The sequence below is a fragment of the Pteropus medius genome, unplaced genomic scaffold, assembly GCF_902729225.1.
Source record: "Pteropus medius unplaced genomic scaffold, Ma_sr-lr_union100, whole genome shotgun sequence".
Lineage (NCBI taxonomy): Eukaryota > Metazoa > Chordata > Mammalia > Chiroptera > Pteropodidae > Pteropus > Pteropus medius.
The window spans coordinates 2,360,394-2,381,851 of NW_024353905.1; the positions used below are offsets into that span (position 1 = coordinate 2,360,394).

The window sequence follows — 21,458 nt, forward strand, 5'->3', positions numbered from 1 at the left end:
AGAATGAATTCCATTCTGTTGCTCATTTTTTGAAAGCTGTACAGTTAATTAATAAACACTTGGGAGGATTGGTAGGTGGTGAGCAATAGTTGAAAAGCAGTATGTGCAAACCAGAATTCAGATTGCCATCAGAATTTAGAACAGCATAAAATCAAATGCCCTGGATAATTTAAAGGAAGGAGAGAAAGAACCAGAGGAAGAAAGACCATTAGAATATTCATGCATTTTTTAATCTGCATTATTTCTTGTTTATGATAATAAAATAATACATGCTCATTGTAGAAGACGTGAAATATAGAAATGCATTAAGAAGAAAACAGGTAGTTACTAGACTTAGCGGGGTGGTCACATTGTAAGTTATATAAATGTCTAATCACTATGTTGTACACCTGAAACTAATATAACATTGTACGTTGACTATACTTAAATAAAAAATGAAAACAAACATTACTCTAATCCTGACCTAGATTTGACCATAGTTAATTTTTTTTCCTCATATAGCTTCTTATCTTTTTATTTAAAAAATGTGATGGGACTGTAAACTAGTACAGCAACTATGGAAAATAGTATGGAGGCTCCTCAAAAAATTAAAAATAGAACTACCATATGACCCAGTGATTCCACTTCTGGTTGTTTCTCAAAAATAAATGAAAACAATAACTCAAAAGGATAGATGCACCCCTATGTTCATTGCACCATTATTTACAATATCCAAGATATAAAAGCAATTTAGGCATCCATCAATAGGTGAATGGATAAAGAAGATGTGATACACACACACACACACACACACACACACACACACACACACACACTGGACTGTTACTCAGCCATAAAAAAAAAAAATGAAGTCTTGACACTTGTGACAACATGGATGGACCTAGAGGGTATTATGCTAGCATAAGTAAGACAGAAGAAGAAAAAAAAATTCACTTATATGTGGAAACAAATGAACAAATAAAACAAAACAGAAACAATATCATAATCACAGAGAACAAACTTATGGTTGCTATATAGGAGGATTGGGGGATACACCAGAAAGGTGAAGGGGGCTAAGAAGTACAAACTGTCAGTTATAAAATAAGTCACAGGGATGTAAGGTACAGTAGGGAATATAGTTAATAATATAGTAGCTATGTATGGTATCAGATGGTTGCTGGATTTATTATGGTGATTACTTTATAAGGTATATAAATGTCTAATCACTGTTGTACACCTGAAACTAATATAATACTGTATGCCAATAAATTAAAAATAAATTAAAAGCAAAGAAAATAAAAGAAAATTTCTTACAAGATACAACATTGTGATCTTTAAATCATTCAAACAATAAAGAAAAGTAAAAAGAGAAAGTCCTCTTCCCACCATTCTCATCCTCTTTCCAGATATTATTACTCTTAATTTCTCTCATAATTTATATTTAAGTATACTGATATATTATCTTTATTCTGAGTATATAAATATGTGGTGTGTGATCTGTACATCATTATGGGTCATACTGTGTTAAAGTTTTTTGTTTTTTTTTTCATTTAGCTTTTCATGCAGAGCATATGTTTTCCACATAGATGTAACTGGAATAATGAGCATGGAGCTATTTCAAAATGTTTGGCTTGATGCTTCTTCTCACCCCATTTCATGCCTTTGAATTACTGACCTTACACAGAAGGCCTGTAGCCTGAGCTGAGGGCTCATTCTAGTGAATCACACATTCTTCCTGTGTATATGGATCTATTTTAGACTATTTGCTGAAAGGTAGTAGAGCAGAGGATATGGTTACTACAGTGTGGTACAGTGGAAAGTGTCAAAGTCCTCAGTTTGGATCCCAGTTTTATCATTTACTAGTTGTATTCAGAAAAGAAAATGTATCAAATAACCCTGTGATATATTTTTATCCTCCTTTGGAGAGGAGAAAACAGAGATCCAGTCACAGAGCAGTGACTTATTTAAGGTCACATAGCTAGTATGCAGTAAAGCCAGAATTCAAGCAAAGGCCTGTTTGAGCCAGTACCTATGTGCCATTCACTCTGTCATCTCAGCTTCTCTTTAGGTCTTCTGTGAAGGTGAAGGAGAGCATATCTTCAAAGGAATTGACTCACCTTTTGACCAAAGCCTTGATAAAAGGTCATGTACTCTGTTATCTCTTCAGAATCCAAACATCACTTCTCTGACTCCTCTTGTTTTTTCATATTCCTTTTTTTTTTTAGGAGAGAAGCCTTATAAATGCACCTGGGATGGCTGCTCCTGGAAATTTGCTCGCTCAGATGAGCTCACCCGCCATTTCCGCAAGCACACAGGCATCAAGCCCTTCAGGTGTACGGACTGCAACCGTAGCTTTTCTCGCTCTGACCACCTGTCCCTGCACCGCCGTCGCCATGACACCATGTGAGCAGTACAGTCCACAACAGAAAAGCTGTGCTGGTCTCATTCGTGTGTGTGAGCTGAGGTCATGACCATCTTTTCCTCTTTGACTTCAGCTTGCTTCTGGAATGGGGTTGGAGCAGCTCACTGAGCCAGGTTGATGATACTGGAGGAAAACATAGCTGGCTTCCCATGGAGATTCCTCATATTCCATCTTCACCTCTCCACTATCCAGTCCCCAGTTTTCTCAAACTCCACATGGGTTGAATAAAAGTATGGCACCCATGGTCTGCGATAGGACATTTTTCCTACATTAACAAAACAAGAATCAAACTCAAGGCTGTGAACAAACATACGCTGCTTCCCTGCACCCCCTTGTTTTTTCTTTTCTCATGTTTTCTAGAATTCTTATCAACATTTTTTTTGAATCAGTACTTAAAAGTGGTTGATAATGTTTTAAAATGACTTTTTCCAAGTTGCTAGACAGAAGAGGGCATAACAATGTATTCGTTTGGTAGGATTTATATGGATTTGGGTCCTGAGTGTAGGACATAGTCTCAGTGAATAAGCCAAGTACAAAACTCAAAGGTTTTGTTAATTCAATCCTGTTTGTTCTTGCAGTTTGGTTTTAGACAGTGCTGGTGCTTTTGCTGCTTAAGTCCACCAAAAGGAATGAAGGGATCATCTTGTCTTTCTCCTTCTTCTTCCTCTTCTTCTTCCTTCAGGATTAAAGATTTTACAGCACAATCACATTCTTTGTTAGGTTAAATTTGGACAGATATGCAAAGCACACACTGACATGCCAGTGTGGTGAAAAGTGTTCCAGGAGAGTATGTTGGGCAGTGACAGGAACAAGCAGAACCAGAATAATCTTGAAAACAAATAGAGGGAGACTTTGATTTGGATAGGATACTAAAAGTGCTGTGATCACAACCCTCATTCAAATGGTAGCCTGTTGAGTTGGTGTCTTGAGGGGCTGCACTGTACTGTTTATTCTTTTGTTTACATAAGGCAACTATTATGAGCATATTGCATGTTGGGAATCACATACTGGGGCCATGTTATACAAAGGTGAGTGGTTGTGAGAAAAATATTCGTTCATTCTGTGGCATTATTAGCACGCAGTTCTGTGTTTCAAATGGAATATAAGAGGCTTTTAGTGAAAACTGAAATACAAAAAGCAATTTGATATTCTGAAACTGCTATGAGCACCTAAGTCATTTCTTTTAACCATTATAGCACATTGCATAATATACATATTTGGTTGCCCAATCTGACTGTTTCATAATAGCCTCTGGGACATAAAACACTGTCCCAGGCCCTGGACCTTAGATCTACCTCCACATGGCATATTTCCTCTCTCTGAGGTGAGGGCAGGGGAGTTTGCAACACTTAACTTTGGACTCAGCCTCTCTCCTAAAGGTTTTCTTCATATTGAACCCTTTTACCTTGGCAGATATTCAATCAGTCTCTGCTTGAATACTTTAGGTTACTACCTCCCAAGACTGTCTATTCTGACTAAATCATAGAATTCTAGCCCCAAATAAGGGTTCTTATTAACCATCTAGTACTATCCATCATTCATATTTTACAAATGAGACAAATACAGGTCAAAATTTTTCCCCAGATGTTTCCTTGAGGCCTTATAGACCTGCACATCTATCCTCCCAGGGATCATATTATTAAACCAAATTAAACTTTACATGATTGGTTGCAGCATTTGACCAATTTTATATGTTATGCTTCAGAAAACTAGACCACTTACAAAATCATTTATAATTGATTAAATAGTAAGTAAAATGTGCTGTGGTCATTGACATATGACATCAGTCACACACTTTTCTAACACTTTCTATAATATCTCATTTTATTTACCTCATTTCAACATACAATGTCTTTGCAGACCACAAACCCTCACAAATTCAAGGACTGCCTGTATTTTTCAAAATGACATGTAGATTTTTACTATTATTATTGCTATTTTGATGTAAGCTTTTCCCTGATTTGGTTGTGCAAGTTCCACACTGTAGACTAATTACTAAAGCACTAAGACATATCTAGGGACAGTCTGTTAAAGGGTAATTCTATGTAGCTCTAAGACAGATTGTTAAAGGTAAATTACCATCATACATTGGTTTAAGCTTATAATTGAGTAGTTGGTATTATATTTCACCATAGAATGCAAGGGCTTACCCATTTTCTCCCGAGTTTGGATCCTGAGACTCCCATTTCCAGAGTTCGTACCTGTCCTGTGCCACTAGATCTCAGAATCTTTTGCATTGGACCATATAATCTATTAATAAACCAAGGCTATCAAACACACTGTTGTACTAACTAGGATGGTCAAATTAAATTTCCAAATATTGATGTTCTTGACATCCCTAAGCTTTAATTCAAATTTCTTTCCTGCAAAGTAGTGATAGACTGTTAAATGCTTTATTAATTGTCTACAGTCAGGAAAGAATTCTAATCCTATTCTCATTTCCTTCTCCCCTCCAAATAATGATAAAATCATTTCAATATCAGAGTATTTCATAAAGATATTCAAATACAGTACAATACAGTACTGCACCAAAAGCACATCGAATGTTGCTAAATAGTGAGATGAAAAGAAACTGTCTCTCTTAGGTAGCATTTAGGATTAATTGAATGCTCTGTGCTCATACCAGCAAAGTAGAATTGTGTGGACAGTTGCCTAGGGCATGGAAAAATGGCCTTGTTTGATAGGGTTGGATAATATCCTGGAATTTGTTGCATTGGAGTTCTTCTATCTGTAGATGATTGGCAGCTGAACATAACTATTGATAATTATGATTGGAAAATTCAGGAAAAATAGAGAAACATAAATTGGTTGGGTAGATTAGGTGGAGTGAATTGTGGGCAAGAAGAAAGGTTAGTGCAGCTAACTTCTTTTTAAAGAAAAAATTATTTTTAGAACAGTTTTAGATTTATAGAAAAATTGTGAAGACTGTACAGAGTTTCCCTTTACCTCACATCCAGTTTCCCCTATTATTAACATCTTTCATTACTATGGCACATTTTTTATAATTAGCGAAGTAATATAGATACATCATTATTAACTACAGTCCAAACTTTATTCAGAGTTTCTTAATTTTCACCTAATATCCTTTTTTGTTCTAGCATCCAATTCAAGGTATTACATCACATTTAGTAGTCATATCTCATTAGGCTGCTCTTAGTTGTGACAGTTTCTCAGATTTTCTTTGTTTCCTATGACATTGAGAGTTTTGAGGAGCATGCCCCTCAATTGAGATTTGTCTAATGTTTTTCTCATGATTAAACTGAGGTTATGGGTTTTGGGGAGAAAGACCATAGAGGTAAACTGCTATTTTTATCACATTATATTAGCATGACTTATTTCCTTGATGTTAACCTTTATCACCTGGCTGAGATAGTGTTTGTTAGCTTTCTCCTCTGTACTCTCCCCTACCCCCACATTCTATACTGTACTCTTTGGAAGGAAATCACTATGTGCAACCCATACTTAAGGAGTGGTGAGTTATGCACCACATCCTCAAGTGTGAATATCTACAAAAAAAATTATTCGAAATTCTTCATGGGAGATTGGTTTCTTCTCCCTCATTTATTTATTTATGCAATCATTTAATTGTATCAGTATGGGCTCATAGATATTTATTTTATACTTTGGGTTATAATACAATAAAACTTTTGTTTGCTCAAATTGTTCCAGCTTTAGCCATTGGACATTCTTTTGGGCTGACTCCCAAGTCCTTTTAGTATACCCCATCAAATTTTTTACCGTATACTTATCTTCTGGCACTACAAGATGCTCCCAGCTCATCTTGTTTATTTTTTAGTCCACTCATATAATCAGCCATATCTTTAAGTGTCCTGGTTCCTTTTAATGGAGAATTGTATTAGAAACTAAGACCTGGGCATTAGGCATACTTGTTGCTCCTGGGGTATTATTGCTTCTAGGCCATCTCAGCTGATAGAGCAAGGAAATATATGTGTGTACACTAATATATATAATATATATATATACACATATATATGAATATACACCTATTCACATATATATATATGAATATATCCATGTGTAATCATCCATATCTGTATTGAGCTAAACATGAGTTCATACTGATGTCTCCAACTCCAACCTATTACCAAATGGATCATTCTAGCCTTTTCCCTTTACTTATCTGTAACCTCCCACTCAAACAGTAAGAAACTTGGCTCCCACACTGTGACATCTATTTACTTAATTGTTCAGCATATGTGTATAGCAGTATCTGAATGATTAACCTGTACTCCTGTGGATAACAACTAGAACACAGTGCTTATGTATATGATAGTGACATTTTTAGAAGTCCAGCAGCTCTCAAAAATAAGTGATCTGCAAAATTCAGGAATTTGGAGATTCTCAAAGTTAGGGATTTCTTTTACCTCAGTTCCAGGAACTTGGGGGTTTATCCTGCCCCCAAATGTTAACTCCAGAATCAGACCACTGGGAATTGACCTAACCTTGAATAGGCCAAGGGAACTTATTGATTTTCCACAGTGTGCTAATACCTATATAGAGATGTGGACACAGAAAAAAGTGAGTATGCCCAATTTAAAGAAACATTTAACACTTTTCTCACTGGCAAATATGGCTATCTGACACTAAGGGTGCTACCATAAGTTACCTCTCTTCCATATTTTCCCATCTCTCACTTGGTTGACCTTAGGCAAGTCACATCACCTCTCCGTGCCTAAGTTAACCCATCTGTAAAATGGGAATCTAAATATCTACCTCACAGGAATGTTGTGAGGATTCTTATTAATGGGTGTTGGCATAAATGATGGGAGGATCCTTAAGTGAATAACAAAATATGATCATAACTATGATGATAAATATAGTACCCTATCTTTACCCTAGAAAAGGGAGAGGATTAGGCTTTCTGGGTGATAAAGAGCTAAATTTGAGTCAGTAACGAGGATAATTGAAGATTGGTCTCTAGAAGCAATATTATTTCTTCCCTTCTCACTTTCCCTACATTCTCTTTGATACTAACTATAGGATTTTCATCTGTTTCCAGACTCAAAGCATATTGGAGCCTAAAGGAATAGGTAGGCAAAATCTGTTGCCTCAAAAACTGTTCTTCCCCTTTCCTCACTCTGCCTGGACCACATTATATGTCACCCTGTCGGAAGCACAAAGACAATTTCTCAGAGCCCTTCAGACATTGGCCAGTTCAACTTCACCAGTTACATTTTCTCTTTTCCCATTTACTGCATTCTGAACAGTATAGGTAGGAGGAAAGTGGGGTGGGGTGGTTGGGGTGGGAGTGGGATGGAAGAGGATACAATTTAGACCAGTGGCAGGATATTTCTTTGATTCTCAAATACCAGATTCACTTTCCATTTCCTTTTCTGGTGGTGAGTCAGGGGCAGGGAGAGAGATACTATTTTGTTAACTTTTTCCAGGGTCAGTACAAGTAGTTGTGTTGGACATTACTTTTTAACTATGTTGTATGCAGTGCTGTTTTCATCGTATTTCTGAATAAAAAGAGGAAGAGAATCCCTAGTGTTGTCCATTTCTGTTTTTTGGCAGGAGGTCACAGAAAGAGAGCAGTCATAGAAACTGACTTCTTTTTTTGTGTTGGGGAAAGGAGCCTGCAATGAAGGGATTGATTGAATGTTTTATCATTGTTACTTTGTTTAAAGAAATTACAGGACAGTATATAATCTCTAGTCTCTATAATTCTTGTGTCTGTGCCTCGTTATTTCAGTGCTTCAGAGCAGCACCCCATTTTTCTTCTATTTTATACTAGTTATTGCTCCAGAGACATGGCTTTGAGGCTAAAATCATGAACAGTCTCTTATATACAAGACTTTTATGTACCTGGAGATACTCGAGAATTGAGTAGCATAACAACTTAGAGGTTACTCTGTTTTAACCTAATGGGACTCTCCCTCTGTGGCGTCCAGGCAGGGTGTGTGATTAAGTACTAAGCAATCTTGTTATGTTTAATTATTGTACTTTTTTATTAATAAAATATTTTAAACTTCAGAAACCATGGATATTATTTTGACTTTGTCTCCATTTTATGTTTCCTCAACATGCCATGATATGAGTAGATGTTTTGTTGTTTTTTTTTTTCCCCCCCTTAGCTGGGTAAAGTTGTGATGAAACTACTATATTCTAGCATGGAGCAAGAAAGGAAGCTGGGCTGTCTTAAACACAATAATTTGCTGAAGCACATGAGGCCCTCTTCATTCTTGGTAATCTAGTCAGCAATGTCTCTGAATGGGTCTTCGTGAAGACGGTGCTCTTTTTGTATATTACCTACAAAGACTCCCACAAGAGATTGTGGGATATAGACTCAGTTGTCTAGCTGTCCCTGCCCATCCCTGTTCTCCTAACCATTTTGTTTGTTTGTTTTCCTAAGAAGAAATGTGGGAGAGGAGGGTCTTGGGACAGCTTTAAACTCCAGAGCTACCTCAGTATAAATACCAGCCCTGAGTGAGGATGTGGGAAGCTGCCTTGTTTGAAGACTCTTCTTTGGGAAGCTTTGTCTTTCAGAGAGACACTGAGGGAAAAAATTAGAAAAGGGGAAATTCTGTGAGAAAGACAGAACAAGATCTAGAAAGACAGATTGAAGAGTGACTGTTTCTGCTGATTTTTACTACACATGATATAAAACAAGAATTCTCAGAGCTTTTAAGCTTCCCAGTATTATTTCCATACTCATTTTTTTTTTATTCTAAGGGTCACTGTCATCCCTTTGGGTTAAAGGCATCATCAATTTGATGTTACAAATATTGACTGAAAAGCTACCAATAATCCAGGCTCTTTGTTGGTTGCTATGGAAATGAATAAAACATAGCTACTCTCAAGAAATTTACATCCTAATGGGGGATACCAGAATGAAAACATAGTAGTGTATTAAGTGTCATTATAGATATGTGTTCAATATTTCTGAAAATTAGAAATATATGAACAATAAAAGATACTGTAAAAATGTTAAAAGACAGCCCCATATATAACACAGAATTTATATCCAGTATATATAAAGAGCTCATACAAAATAGTAAGAAAAGACAATATAAAACAGGGATAAAAATTAATAAATAATCACAAGGTATATATAGTCAATAAACATATAAAAAGATGTTCAATCTCACTACTAATGATGGAAATAAAAAGAACTATTTTCCACTCATTTGAATGGCAAATATTTAGAAGTTTCATAAGACCAAGTGTTGGCAAAATATATGGAAATGGGCAATTTTAATACACTACTGATTGGAGTTAAAAATGATAGTCATATTAGAAGGAAATTTTTCTGTATTTATTATGACCAAAAAGAACATGTACCCTAATATCCCAGAAATCTACTTTTTGGTGTCCACAGTATAGAAACTCTCACATATAGAAAGATTGGTGCATATACATTGAAGACATTCATTTCAACATTGATTATAATCATGAAAAATGATAACCTAAATGTCTATCAATAGGGTAATGACAATAAACTATGGTATAAGCTTTGCTGTGCAACACAATGCAGGATTTAATAGAAATGAAGTAGATCTATATTAACCTACATGGAATAATCTTCAAATCATTATTTTGAAAGAATCCACACCAACTTGTGAGAATGCAGGATGGAAATAATTCGTAGGGCTGGCAGAGAATATGGTCAAGGGAACAGTGAATACAAGGCACCTCTCTTCTGAATTAATTTATTAAAAAAAATCACAGGAATTATTTGAGAGAGTTAATGCCTAAATTAATATTTGAGCACCTACAAGTACAATATTCTGATTAAATTACCAGCTTAGGTACAGTCACTGGGCAGAGAATGAGTGGGGCTATGTGAGAATGGGACCAGGTACATTTTGAAAAGAATTAAGTAAGTCAGCAAGGGGAAGGTGCTTGTCATGGTGAAACCAAAGCAAAGAATCACTGTATCTTGGCTAAGGGATCATAAGAAGCTAAAACAGCTGAGAGCGAATGGCCCAAAATACAGGCTTTTATCCCTTCTCATGATGGTAGGGGTGAAAGGAGAACTGACCTAATGGTTTGGCTCCTCACGCTGAATATCCGTTGTTTTAATTCCATTAGTAGCCTGGATATTTTCTCTCCACATTTTCTCCAAATTACATATTTTTCACCAGTTTTGAGATATAATTGAAAACATTGTGTAAGTTTAAGGTATACAATGTGGTGATTTGATACATGTGTATTATAAAATGCTTACCACAATAAGGTTAGTTAACTCATCTTTCACTTCACGTAATTACCATTTTGTTGTTGTTATTATGGTGAGAATATTAAATCTCCACTCTTATAGCAACTTTCAAGTATACAATACAGTATTGTTAACTATAGTCACCACACTGTAGATTAGATTCCCAGAATTTGTTCATCTTATAACTGAAAGTTTGTACTCTTTGACTAACATCTCTCCATTTCTCTCACTACTCAAACCACAGCAAACACAATTCTACTCTCTATTTCTATGAGTTTGATATTTTTAGATTCTACATATAAGTGATATACTATATATGTCTTTCTCTTTCTGCCTTATTTTACTTAGCAGTATACCCACAAGATCCATCCATCTTTTTGCAAATGACAAAATTTCTTTGATGGCTGAATAATATTCCATTATGTATATTTACATGTATAATATATATATATATATATATATGACCTATATAATTTTATTAACCCATGCCACTCAATAAATTTAATTTTAAAAAATCAAGAGATAAAAAGTGCTGGTCTGGATGTGGAGAAAATGGAATACACACACACACACACAGACACACACACACACACACATTCCATTAAAGAAAACTCGGGTTTTTTTCCATGTCTTGGGTATTATGAATAATGCTAAAATAAATACAAGGTGCTCATATCTCTCCAAGAAAGTTCATCTTTCAGAAGTGTCATTGTTGGATCAAATGGTCATTCTACATTTAACTTTTTGAGGAAACTCCACATTGTTATCCAGGAGGTTATACAAATTTACATTCCCACCAGCAGTGCTTCAGGGTTCCTTTTTCTCCACATCTACACCAGCGTTTGTTATCTCTTGACTTTTTAAAATTAAATTTATTGTGGTGACATGGGTTAATAAAATTATATAGGTTTCGAGTGTACAATTCAATAATACATTGTATGCATATATCTCTTGAATACTTGATCATAGTCATTAATGGGCTTGAGGTGACATCTCATCATGGTTTTGATTTGCATTTCCTGGATAATTAGTGCTGTTGAGCACGTTTTCATATATTCATTGGTCAATTTTTATGTCTTTTTTTGAAAAATGTCTACGAGTCCTCTGCTCATTTTTTAATCAGATTGGGTTTTGGGGGGGGCTTATTATTGTTTTGCTATTAAGTTATATGAATTCCTTCTATATTTTGGATATTAACTCTTTATCAGTTAGATGGTTTGCAACTTTATTCTCCCATTTCATAGGTTGCCATTTTTTGTTGTTGTTGATCATTTATTTTAATATGTAGGCAGGAGCTTTTTAGTTTGATGTACTTCCACTCATTTATTTATTTGTTTGTTTGTTTGTTTGTTTATTTATTTTGTTGCTTTTGCTTTAGGTGTCATATTCAAAACTCATTGCCAAGGCCTATGTCAAAGAGCTCATTTCCTATGTTTTCTTCTAGGAGTTTTATGATTTCCGGTCTTACATTTAAGGCTTTATTGCATTTTGAGTTTATTTTTATGATGTAGTAAAATAGGTGTCTGGTTTCAACTACGACTGAGATACTCTACCCAGCAAAACTATCATTTAGAATCAGAGGAGAGATAAAGAGTTTCCCAGACAAGATAAATCTAAAGGAGTTCATCACCACCAAGCCAGTATTACAGGAAATGTTAGAGGGACTACGAAGAAGAGGAGAAAGGAAAGGGAGAAGGAAGAAGTAGGAAGGAGAAGGAAGAAGTATGAAGAAGAAGGAAGAAGGAGGATAGAAAAGAGAAGAAGAAGATAAAAGAATATGCATAATAAAATGGCACTAGCTATACATCTACCAATAATTTAAATGTAAATGGATTAAATGCTCCAATCAAAAGACATAGAGTGGCTGAATGGATAAGAAAACAAGACCCTTACATATGCTGACTACAAGAGACTCAGTTTATTTTTTTAATTAATTAATTATTTTATTAAGTTTATTAGGGTAACATTGGTTAATACAATTATATAATTTTCAGGTGTACATTATAATTTGACAACTGTATATTCCATTGTGTGTTTAACACCCAAAGTCCAGTTTCTTTCAGCTACCATATATTTGATACCCTTTACTCACTTCACCCTACCCCTACACTCCTATATTTGACCCTCTTTATCCTGCCTACCTCCCCGCTCTTTCCCCACCACTTACCCTCTGATAACCACTAGACTATAGTCCATGTCCATGAGTCTCTGTTTGTTTATCCTGTTCATTTGTTGCTTTTAAATTTATATCCCACATATAAGTAATATCACATAGTTTTCAACATTTTCTGTCTGGCTTATTTTTTTTTTTATTTTGATTATTTCAAGGTCCATCCACGTTGTTGCAAATGGAAGTATTTCATCTCTTCTTATGGCTGAGTAATATTCCATTGTATATATGTACCACCGCTTCTTTATCCAATCATCTATCATAGGACAGTTCGATTGCTTCTATGTCCTGGCCACTGTGAATAATGCTGCTATGAACATCGGTGTGCAAATATCTTTTCAGATATGAGTTTTCAAGCCTTTGGGGTAAATACCCAGTGGAGAGATTGCTGGATCATATGGTAGATCAATTCTTTATTTTTTTGCGGAAACTCCATACTGCTTTCCATAGCGGCTGTACCAATATGCGGTCCCACCAGCAATGTATGAGGGTTCTTTTTTCTCTGCATTCTCTCCAACAGTTGTTATTATTTGTCTTGTTGATTATAGCTATTCTAACAGGTGTGATTTTGGTATCTCATTGTGATTTTGATTTGCATTTCCCTAATTGCTAGTAATGTTGAGCATCTTTTCATATATTTGTTGGCCATTTGCATGTCCTCTAGGGAGAGGTGTCTGTTCAGGTCCTCTGTCCATTTTTTGATTGGATTGTTTGGTTTTTTTTTGTTGTTGTTGATATTGAGTCATATGAGTTCTTTGTATATTTTGGATATTAGGCCCTTATCAGAAGTGTTATTTGCAAATATATTTTCCCATTATTTTGGTTGTCTCTTTACCTTGTTGACAATTTCTTTTGCTGAGGAGAAGCCTTTTAGTTTGATGTAGTCCCATTCATTTATTTTTGCTTTGACTTCCCTTACCTTTGAGGTCAAATTCATAAAATCCCCTTTAAGTCCAAGGTCCTTGAGTTTAGTTCCTATGTTTTCTTCTATGCATTATATTGTTCCAGATCTTATATTCAGGTCCTTGATCCATTTTGAATTAATTTTGGTGTGTGGTGATAGAAAACAGTCTAGTTTCTTTCTTTTGCAGGTGGCTTTCCAGATTTCTGAACACCATTTATTGAAGAGGCTTTCCTTTCTCTACTGTATGTTTTTGGCTTTTTTTTATCGAAAACTATTTGCCCATATAAATATGGGTTTAATTCTGGACTCTTGATTCTGTTTCACTGGTCCATGTGTCTGTTTTGCTGCCAATACCATGCTGTTTTGATTACTGAAGAGACTCACTTTAGTTTGAAAGACACACACTGACTGAAAGCAAAGAGATGGAGAAAATATTTCATGAAAATGGATGTGAAAAAGCTGGGGTAGAAATACTTATACTAACCAAAATAGACTTTAAAACAAAGGGTAGAACAAGAGACAAAGAAGGACCCAGTAATCCTACTTCTGGGTATTTATCCGAAGAAACCCAAACACTATTTTGAAGGGACATGTGAATCCCTATGTTCATTGCAGCATTATTTACAATAGCCAAGATATGGAGGCAACCTGGGTAAAGGAATGAAAGAAATGAAAGATGACATCAAGGTTCTTATGCTGGAGGAACTGAAACAATATTGTTACCATCTGCCAGAAAAAGTTCAGTCTTTATGAATAGAAAGCTAGTTGGAGGCAGGCAGATTCATTTTACCTTTTTTTTCTACCTCAATTTTCTCCTTTGACCTCCTTGCTTCTGCCCCTTCTGTCTCATACCTGATAGACTAAATTTAAACTGATACTTAGACCCCAACAAGTGCAAAATGTTAAAGTAAAATTATTTGTTTTCCATAACATCTTAGCCATAGACCTCATAGTTCTTCTTTCCACTCTATTAAAAATTTATATTATTTGTTACCTGATATTATTGTTAGTGCTCACTTTTCAGCTATGTTCAGCAAAACTCACCAAAAAGCAACAACACATTCATGGTGTGAATACTCTTCTGGGTAGATTTAATATATATTGGCCTGGGAAAACTTTCATCCTCTAACCTAAATCCATTTTCTCCTGCTCTTCTCTGTACAGGTGAGAAACTATATAAATGCACATGGGATAGATGTGACTTTTTGCTCATTCTGATGAACTCACAAAGTACTACCAAAAGCACACTAGAGATAAGTCCTTTAGATGTCCAGCTTGTGGCCGCTGCTTTACCCACTCTAACCGTCTGGCATTACACATGAAAAGACACCCCAACTAAGTGGTCCACCTTCTGCTTCTCCCACTTCTCAACACACACCACTGCACACGCACACAATACCCACACACCTTTTACGCACACACACACAATCAGTGCTAAATGAACTCAACCTAGAGCTAGCCAAAGTTCCCATGCACCTGAGCCATTTCTGAGCAGGCTAGATGAGTACATGTAAATTCATTTACCAATGCTCTTTGATCATTAATGCTATATCCCTCTTTGTCTTGCTATGTGTGCATTGGTCAAAAAGACAATCCAGACTACTGACTGGCAAGGAGTTCATTTATTCAGAGTCAAATATTTTTAAATTTAAAGCTTTTAAATCGCAGGACACTAAAGTTTTATTTCTTCTTTAGAGATCAATCTTTCATTTCACTTTAAGCTACTATTGACCATATTTTCCACGGTCAACAATAATAATTGTCCTCAGGTAGAGTTGCCATATTTAGCAAATAAAAATATAGGAAACATGGTTAAATTTAAATTTCAGATAAATAATGAATAATTTTTAGCATAAGTATGCTCATGCAACATTTTGGAAATATTTATACTAAAATTTCTTTATTGTTTATCTGACTGAGTGACCTGTATTTCATTTGGCAACCTTACCTCTAGGGTGCTTCTAACATCTCATTTTACACTGCCTGTGAACAATGGGGAAGTTCCCGAAGGAAGAAGCAGTAGCATGGAGAAATTTAGAGATGTGTTCATATAGACAAATCTCGACTGGTTGCTACAGGTTCAGGGCAGGGCCAAAGATAAAGAAAAATCAAATTTTCCCAAGAAGCAACCATCATTAAAGGTAATTTGGAGATGACATAAGAGCCCATTTATAGGTGACTGATTTCTTCCTTGACCACACTTATACCTGATTTCTAATTTTTTTTTATTTTAATTTCTCCGAAATAGTCATTTGGGAAGAATCAAGGATGGGAAGAATGAAAGAAACATTTTTATAATCATCTAATGAAATACACATGAGCAAAATTGGCCCTTGGTTAAGCATTTGCTTCTCCTAGGCTGAGAACATGCAAACCATTGCACTCTTCCAGTGTGATGTACAAGCCTAGCAGCTAGATACATTCCTTTTAGAATTGGTGAGGCAGTGGGATAATAAGAAAGAAATAGAGATGAAAGTGTTCCTAGATTGAATAGCCTGGAACAAAACAATGTAATTTCCAAATCTGAGAAACAGGCCTTGCTGGGAAATCTGTGGTAGTCTTTGAGATATTTCAAGGCAGAGAGAGAATAAAAAGACAGGAAGGAATTTAAACAGCTTAGAAATGAGAGATTCTTCAAGTCTCAGAATATCTCACTTCTCCCTCTCCTGGAAAAACGGCCCTAAGACCAGAGTGACAAACCTGATCTTAAAATCATACCTGCCCCTTTCTTCCTATGGTTGTAACTGTTCTGAGCACCATCACATTCTGGCTGCCAAATTAGTAAATCTAACACCTGCTTAATAGGCTGATTCAGAAGAATTGGCTCTCATGAGCTTTAGTTCATGTCTTCCCACCTCTGGGATCTTCAACTTGATTGCCTCTGTTCCAATCAAGGCTGAGGGTAATTAAAACCATCTGAGGAAATAATGTTATAATTAAACCTCATGATTTCGGACCGTCTGATTAAGAATTTGTATAATCCAGAACCAGGTCAGGATGAATTTAACTGCTATAGTATATATGACAAAATTTTGCTAGGTACCCATGTAGAAACAATTGATGTACTGAGTATAAATACTTATCTGTCAGGTACCAATGTCTCTATAAGCCGACTATTTTTTATCCAGTCTGGATATTGTATTTCCTTGAAAAAAATTATACTTGCTTCTCTTTAAATATCAGACTGGTCATTAGTTCAAACTGTTTTTTCTTCCTCTGTTAAAATTAGGAAGGTTCGACTGTTTGAAGCAATCACAGAGTCTCTTTAGGTTTGTTAGTAAGAAAAGCCAGCTTTAAAGCTGCTCCACCATTTTTCCCTGGCACCCATACAACAAATCTCATGAGCATACTCCAGTATGACCCGATCCTTTGCTACAGACTAAAAATGTAACTCTGATGGAGTACTGACAAAGGTAAAATAATTTTGAAATCTATTTTTAAAGCTCCAGTATCTCTGTGCATCATAATTAACTTTAGTCCTTAGTGGCCAGGTGCTCATGCCTTGAAAAGAGGTTTAGAAAGGGATGTCAGGAGGCATGTTCAGCTGGGTCTGAGCTCCTAACAGGAAGCATGTTGCCAGGCTAGCTAAAAACTGCAATTTAACCCTTTAATCATCCTCCTGATTTGAATAATAAGAATGATTCAAGAGGAAGTATCTTCAGGCCCAAGAAAATAGCCTTGATGTTTCTAAGTTAAATGAAAAAAATAAATCAGGGTCATAAATGTCATAGAGTGACATTGACCCCTCCAGTTTAGTAATAGTGCTGTGTGCAGCATACAGTAAATCCTTTGTTCTGACAAATCGAAACCATTCCTAAATTCATTCAACACTCTCTTGGGACTGCTTTTCTTTCTTATTGCTGTATTTTTTGAGTTGAGCATATTTCTTGACTTTTCCTTTAGTGATATGCCTAATCTAGAAAAGCCTATCACTCTGTCCCAGTGTTAGGGGTGGAAGAGATCTAGAACTGTTTAAACTTGTTTAACTTTTTAGTTCATTGAGAGGTGGTAGATAGCAGGGTATAATGACAGTTAAAGTGACTATCTTTCTTTTCAAGCCTTAAAAACCAAAAAGAGAGTGAAGGGCAAGTATTCGTACAAAAAGGAATGTGAGAAACAAGATACTAAAAAAATAAAATATTAAAATAATATATTTTGTATTTATTTGTTATACTAAGATGCAAACTCTTTAAAAAAACTATTAAAATACAAATTTTAAAAACAACATAAAAATAATGGAACAAATAATTGTATGTGTTGTGATGCTTTCTTTGGAGTGACATTGGGCAATCCCTTGGAATTTATCCGAGAAATGAATATCTATTTGGAAGAAAAAATGACTCAAATATCTTGAAAAATTAATTCCAGGAATTATCATTTTACTATTTATAATATTATCTATTATTTCCTTAACTCCAACTATATGTGTCAGGTTCAGTGTTAGGTATTTTACATCTACTATCTCATGTCTCAAAAGCAACATGTGGACTCTTATTATTGCCATTTTATTGATGAGGAAACTGGATTATAGAGGTCAAGTAATTTTCACAAAGTCACATTGAAAGAGCCAGTTGATTCTTTCTTTCTACAATCAGGCTAGTTTTCCTTAAAAAATGCAACATGTTCACAAGCAATTTGCACATCTGTGGGAACTGATATGTGCAGCTTCCACTGTGAACCTTAGGAAATTCTCAAAATTTCTATTTTAAGATCATTGATTACATATTAAATTGGCCCTTCCTTTCCTCAAAAGTAGTGATGTCCGGACTTTTTCAAAAAATTGAGAATTCGTTGGTCAAATATTTATTGAGAGCTGACTGTAACAATGAGGAGTCGATGATGGAGAAAATGAACACAGTCTCTGCCCTCATACATTTGGCATTCTAATGGAGAAAACAATAAATGAACATATAAACAAATAATATACAAATGTGCTATGAGCTAAAAGAAATCAGGGGTTGGGTGAAAATGGTGAAGGGATTAAAAAGTACAGATTGATAGTTACAAAACAGTCATGGGGATGTGAAGTACAGCATAGGAAATATAGTCAATAATATTGTAATAACTGTATAATGCCAAGTGGGTACCAGACAAATTGGGAGGATCACTTTATAAATTATATAAATATCTAACAACTACACTTAAACCTGAAACTAATATAAAATAATATTAAAACAAACAAATAAAAAGAAATTGGGTTAAGTGATAAAACCGCCAGAAACTGCTATTTCCTACAGGATGGTCAAAGAAGACTTTTCTGAGGAGATGCACTCTGAATGAAGTAGGGGAATGAGAATGAGACTAAGAAGATCTGAGAAATGTTCACTTCAAACAGAAGAAACAGCAAGTACAACAGTCCTCAAGCAGGAATGTGTTTATTGTGTTCAAGGAACAATAAGGAGGCCAGTGTGCAGGCAGCTGAGTGAGTGAAGGAGAGAATGATAAAAAGTATACATCTCCAATATATGTTCATTTATATATATGAATATGCAGTATAGTACAAATATATATTCTGTCCATTATATTACAGAAATACAAATTGTATAAGAATGAAATATGATACAAATAGAAGTTTTAATATTTTCTTCTCATAACCCAACAGATCATGTCCCTCTGCCACTGGTATGCACACACCCTACATTGGAGACCATTGCTCTAACCATTGGAAAACAGAAGTATGACTTAACACCATGCATTTGCACCCAAGATCTCTACCAAAAATAGAAATATGTCTTTCTCAGCTCTAATACTTTTTTTTTCAGTACAGCCTGGCCATATGTCATTCCTCTACCTTAGCATCAATAATGAGCACTTAGAATAAAGAGATTGCCATAAGTGTGGCAAATTTAGATTTCAAGGTTATAAAAACCACTATAATTTTTTGAGTTCCTGCTCTGGAATAGTCAATTTACCAGATATTGAACATCTCTTATTTTATGTAATCCTCACAGCAGTTCTTCATCAGGGTATGATTCCAATTTTATAGATGAAGACCCACAGTCTGAGAAAAATAAAGTAAAATGGTTTGCCCCAAATTCCTAAGCTACTAAAATGGTAAGAACTAAGTTACTAAATTCTGTATCCCTTTTACCACACCATCCCGTGGACAAGGTAAATCCTATAAATATAATAAACAGTATTTGAACCACATTTCTCTGACACTAGAGTGCACACCTGTTCCACCAAGTCATGCAGCTCCTAATAAGGTTGTCTGTTTGTGTCCTTCTCATTTTTTTTCTGCTAAGGTAATGGAGTCTTCCAGTGTAGGTGTAATTCATGTGGAAGCAGCCACCTTCCAATGTTTCTGGGGCAATTTGAGTTCCCTTTTAAGAGAGAAAAAAAGACATGGGATGTGATGAAGTAGGACTATCTCCATAAATACATTAATAATGTGGAGGTCTTAAGTACAGAAAGCCTGCTATGTGTCAAATGGATGGTGAAACAAATTTAGACCTGGAAAGAAAACTTTTATTGTAAAATATGCCTATGATGGGACATCAGTGATCTATTAAATCAACAGATATTTTTTGATGAGTTATTGTGTATCAGGCACCATGGCAATATAACTAGCATTTATTACGTAAACACACCAATTAAGATGACCAGTTATGGAGGAAAATTGGGAAATAATAATATTATCATGTATTGAGTGCCTTCCATATGGCCTAGAGTCTTTATGTATACATTATTTCTAAGTTTCACAGCAGTTCTGAGAGGTAGGTATTATTATTTTCTATTGCTTTTACAGATTTAGAAGATGAGACTCAGTCAGGTTCTTATTCCAAAGCTTATGGTTTCTCCAAAAACCAAGCTAGGGCTAGACACTTATTAACTAAATTCCTAACCATATCTTGCTAAGCAATCAGAGTATTGCTTCATTCCCTCCTTTCTCTGACAGGAATGAACTCTTTCTATAGCTATATTGAATCTCCTACTCTAGTTACTAAATTTTTTGATGACTTTTGTTACTACCAGATAGCTTTGCTTCAGTTGGAGGATATTATAAAAGAAATGATGAGTTGTCTCTCTTTTTTTTTTTTTTAATGGAAAAAAAATGGATGGATTCTCCTTGGTTACAGATTGAAATACAAATTCGATATTCTCTTTCATTCTTCTCTGGCAGATGAATGGAATGAGTTTCATAGAGTATGCCGAGTTGATGTTTTTCAGAGAACTCTCCAGTCCTATGTAAATACACACTGTTTCTCTTCTTCACATGCTAATGTTTTCCATTAAAACAAGTGCTCTGCTGGTATTTTTTGATAAAAATCACAAGAATCTGATTGAAAATCAAGAACTGTACAAATTCCATTGCACTAGTCTTTAAAAATCTATATATGCCTTGATGCTCTAAACCGGTATCCAATACAGACTAGGAAGGCAGACTGATCCCTTTCCTATCCTTGAACTCTGTCAATACATGTACTGAAACTTCTAATTCTCCACTTGAGGACTATTCTACTCTGTACTGAAACCAAAAAACTCTTTAGTCTAAAGACTTAAAAGGGCCCTATTTATAGCTTGGTAATTCATAAACCAGTCTTTATTAATATGAACAAAAACAACTACTAATATTTCTTTTTATTTATTTCAGTTTTATTGAGATATGATTGACATACAGCACTGTACAAGTTCAAAATGTATAGTTTGATGACTTGACATATGTACTGTGAAGTGAAAACCATACATAATATTTCATTAATATCCATCATTTCACATAGATAACAGAAAAAAAGAAATATACAGTTTTTTCCTTGTGATGAGAACTTCTGGCATTTGCCTTCTTAGTGACTTCCTAATATAC

General features: G+C 35.2%; 1 protein-coding gene across 1 annotated transcript in view; it reads left to right on the forward strand.

Annotated features, from left to right (window-relative positions):
* Positions 1–8,399, forward strand: part of KLF8 (KLF transcription factor 8) — a 240,494-nt gene extending 232,095 nt beyond the window's left edge. Inside the window, 1 exon segment of the mRNA XM_039851375.1 lies at positions 2,205–8,399. Coding sequence (XP_039707309.1) covers positions 2,205–2,386 — 182 coding nt within the window. The 3' untranslated portion in view covers positions 2,387–8,399.
* The last annotated feature ends 13,059 nt before the right edge of the window (positions 8,400–21,458 follow it).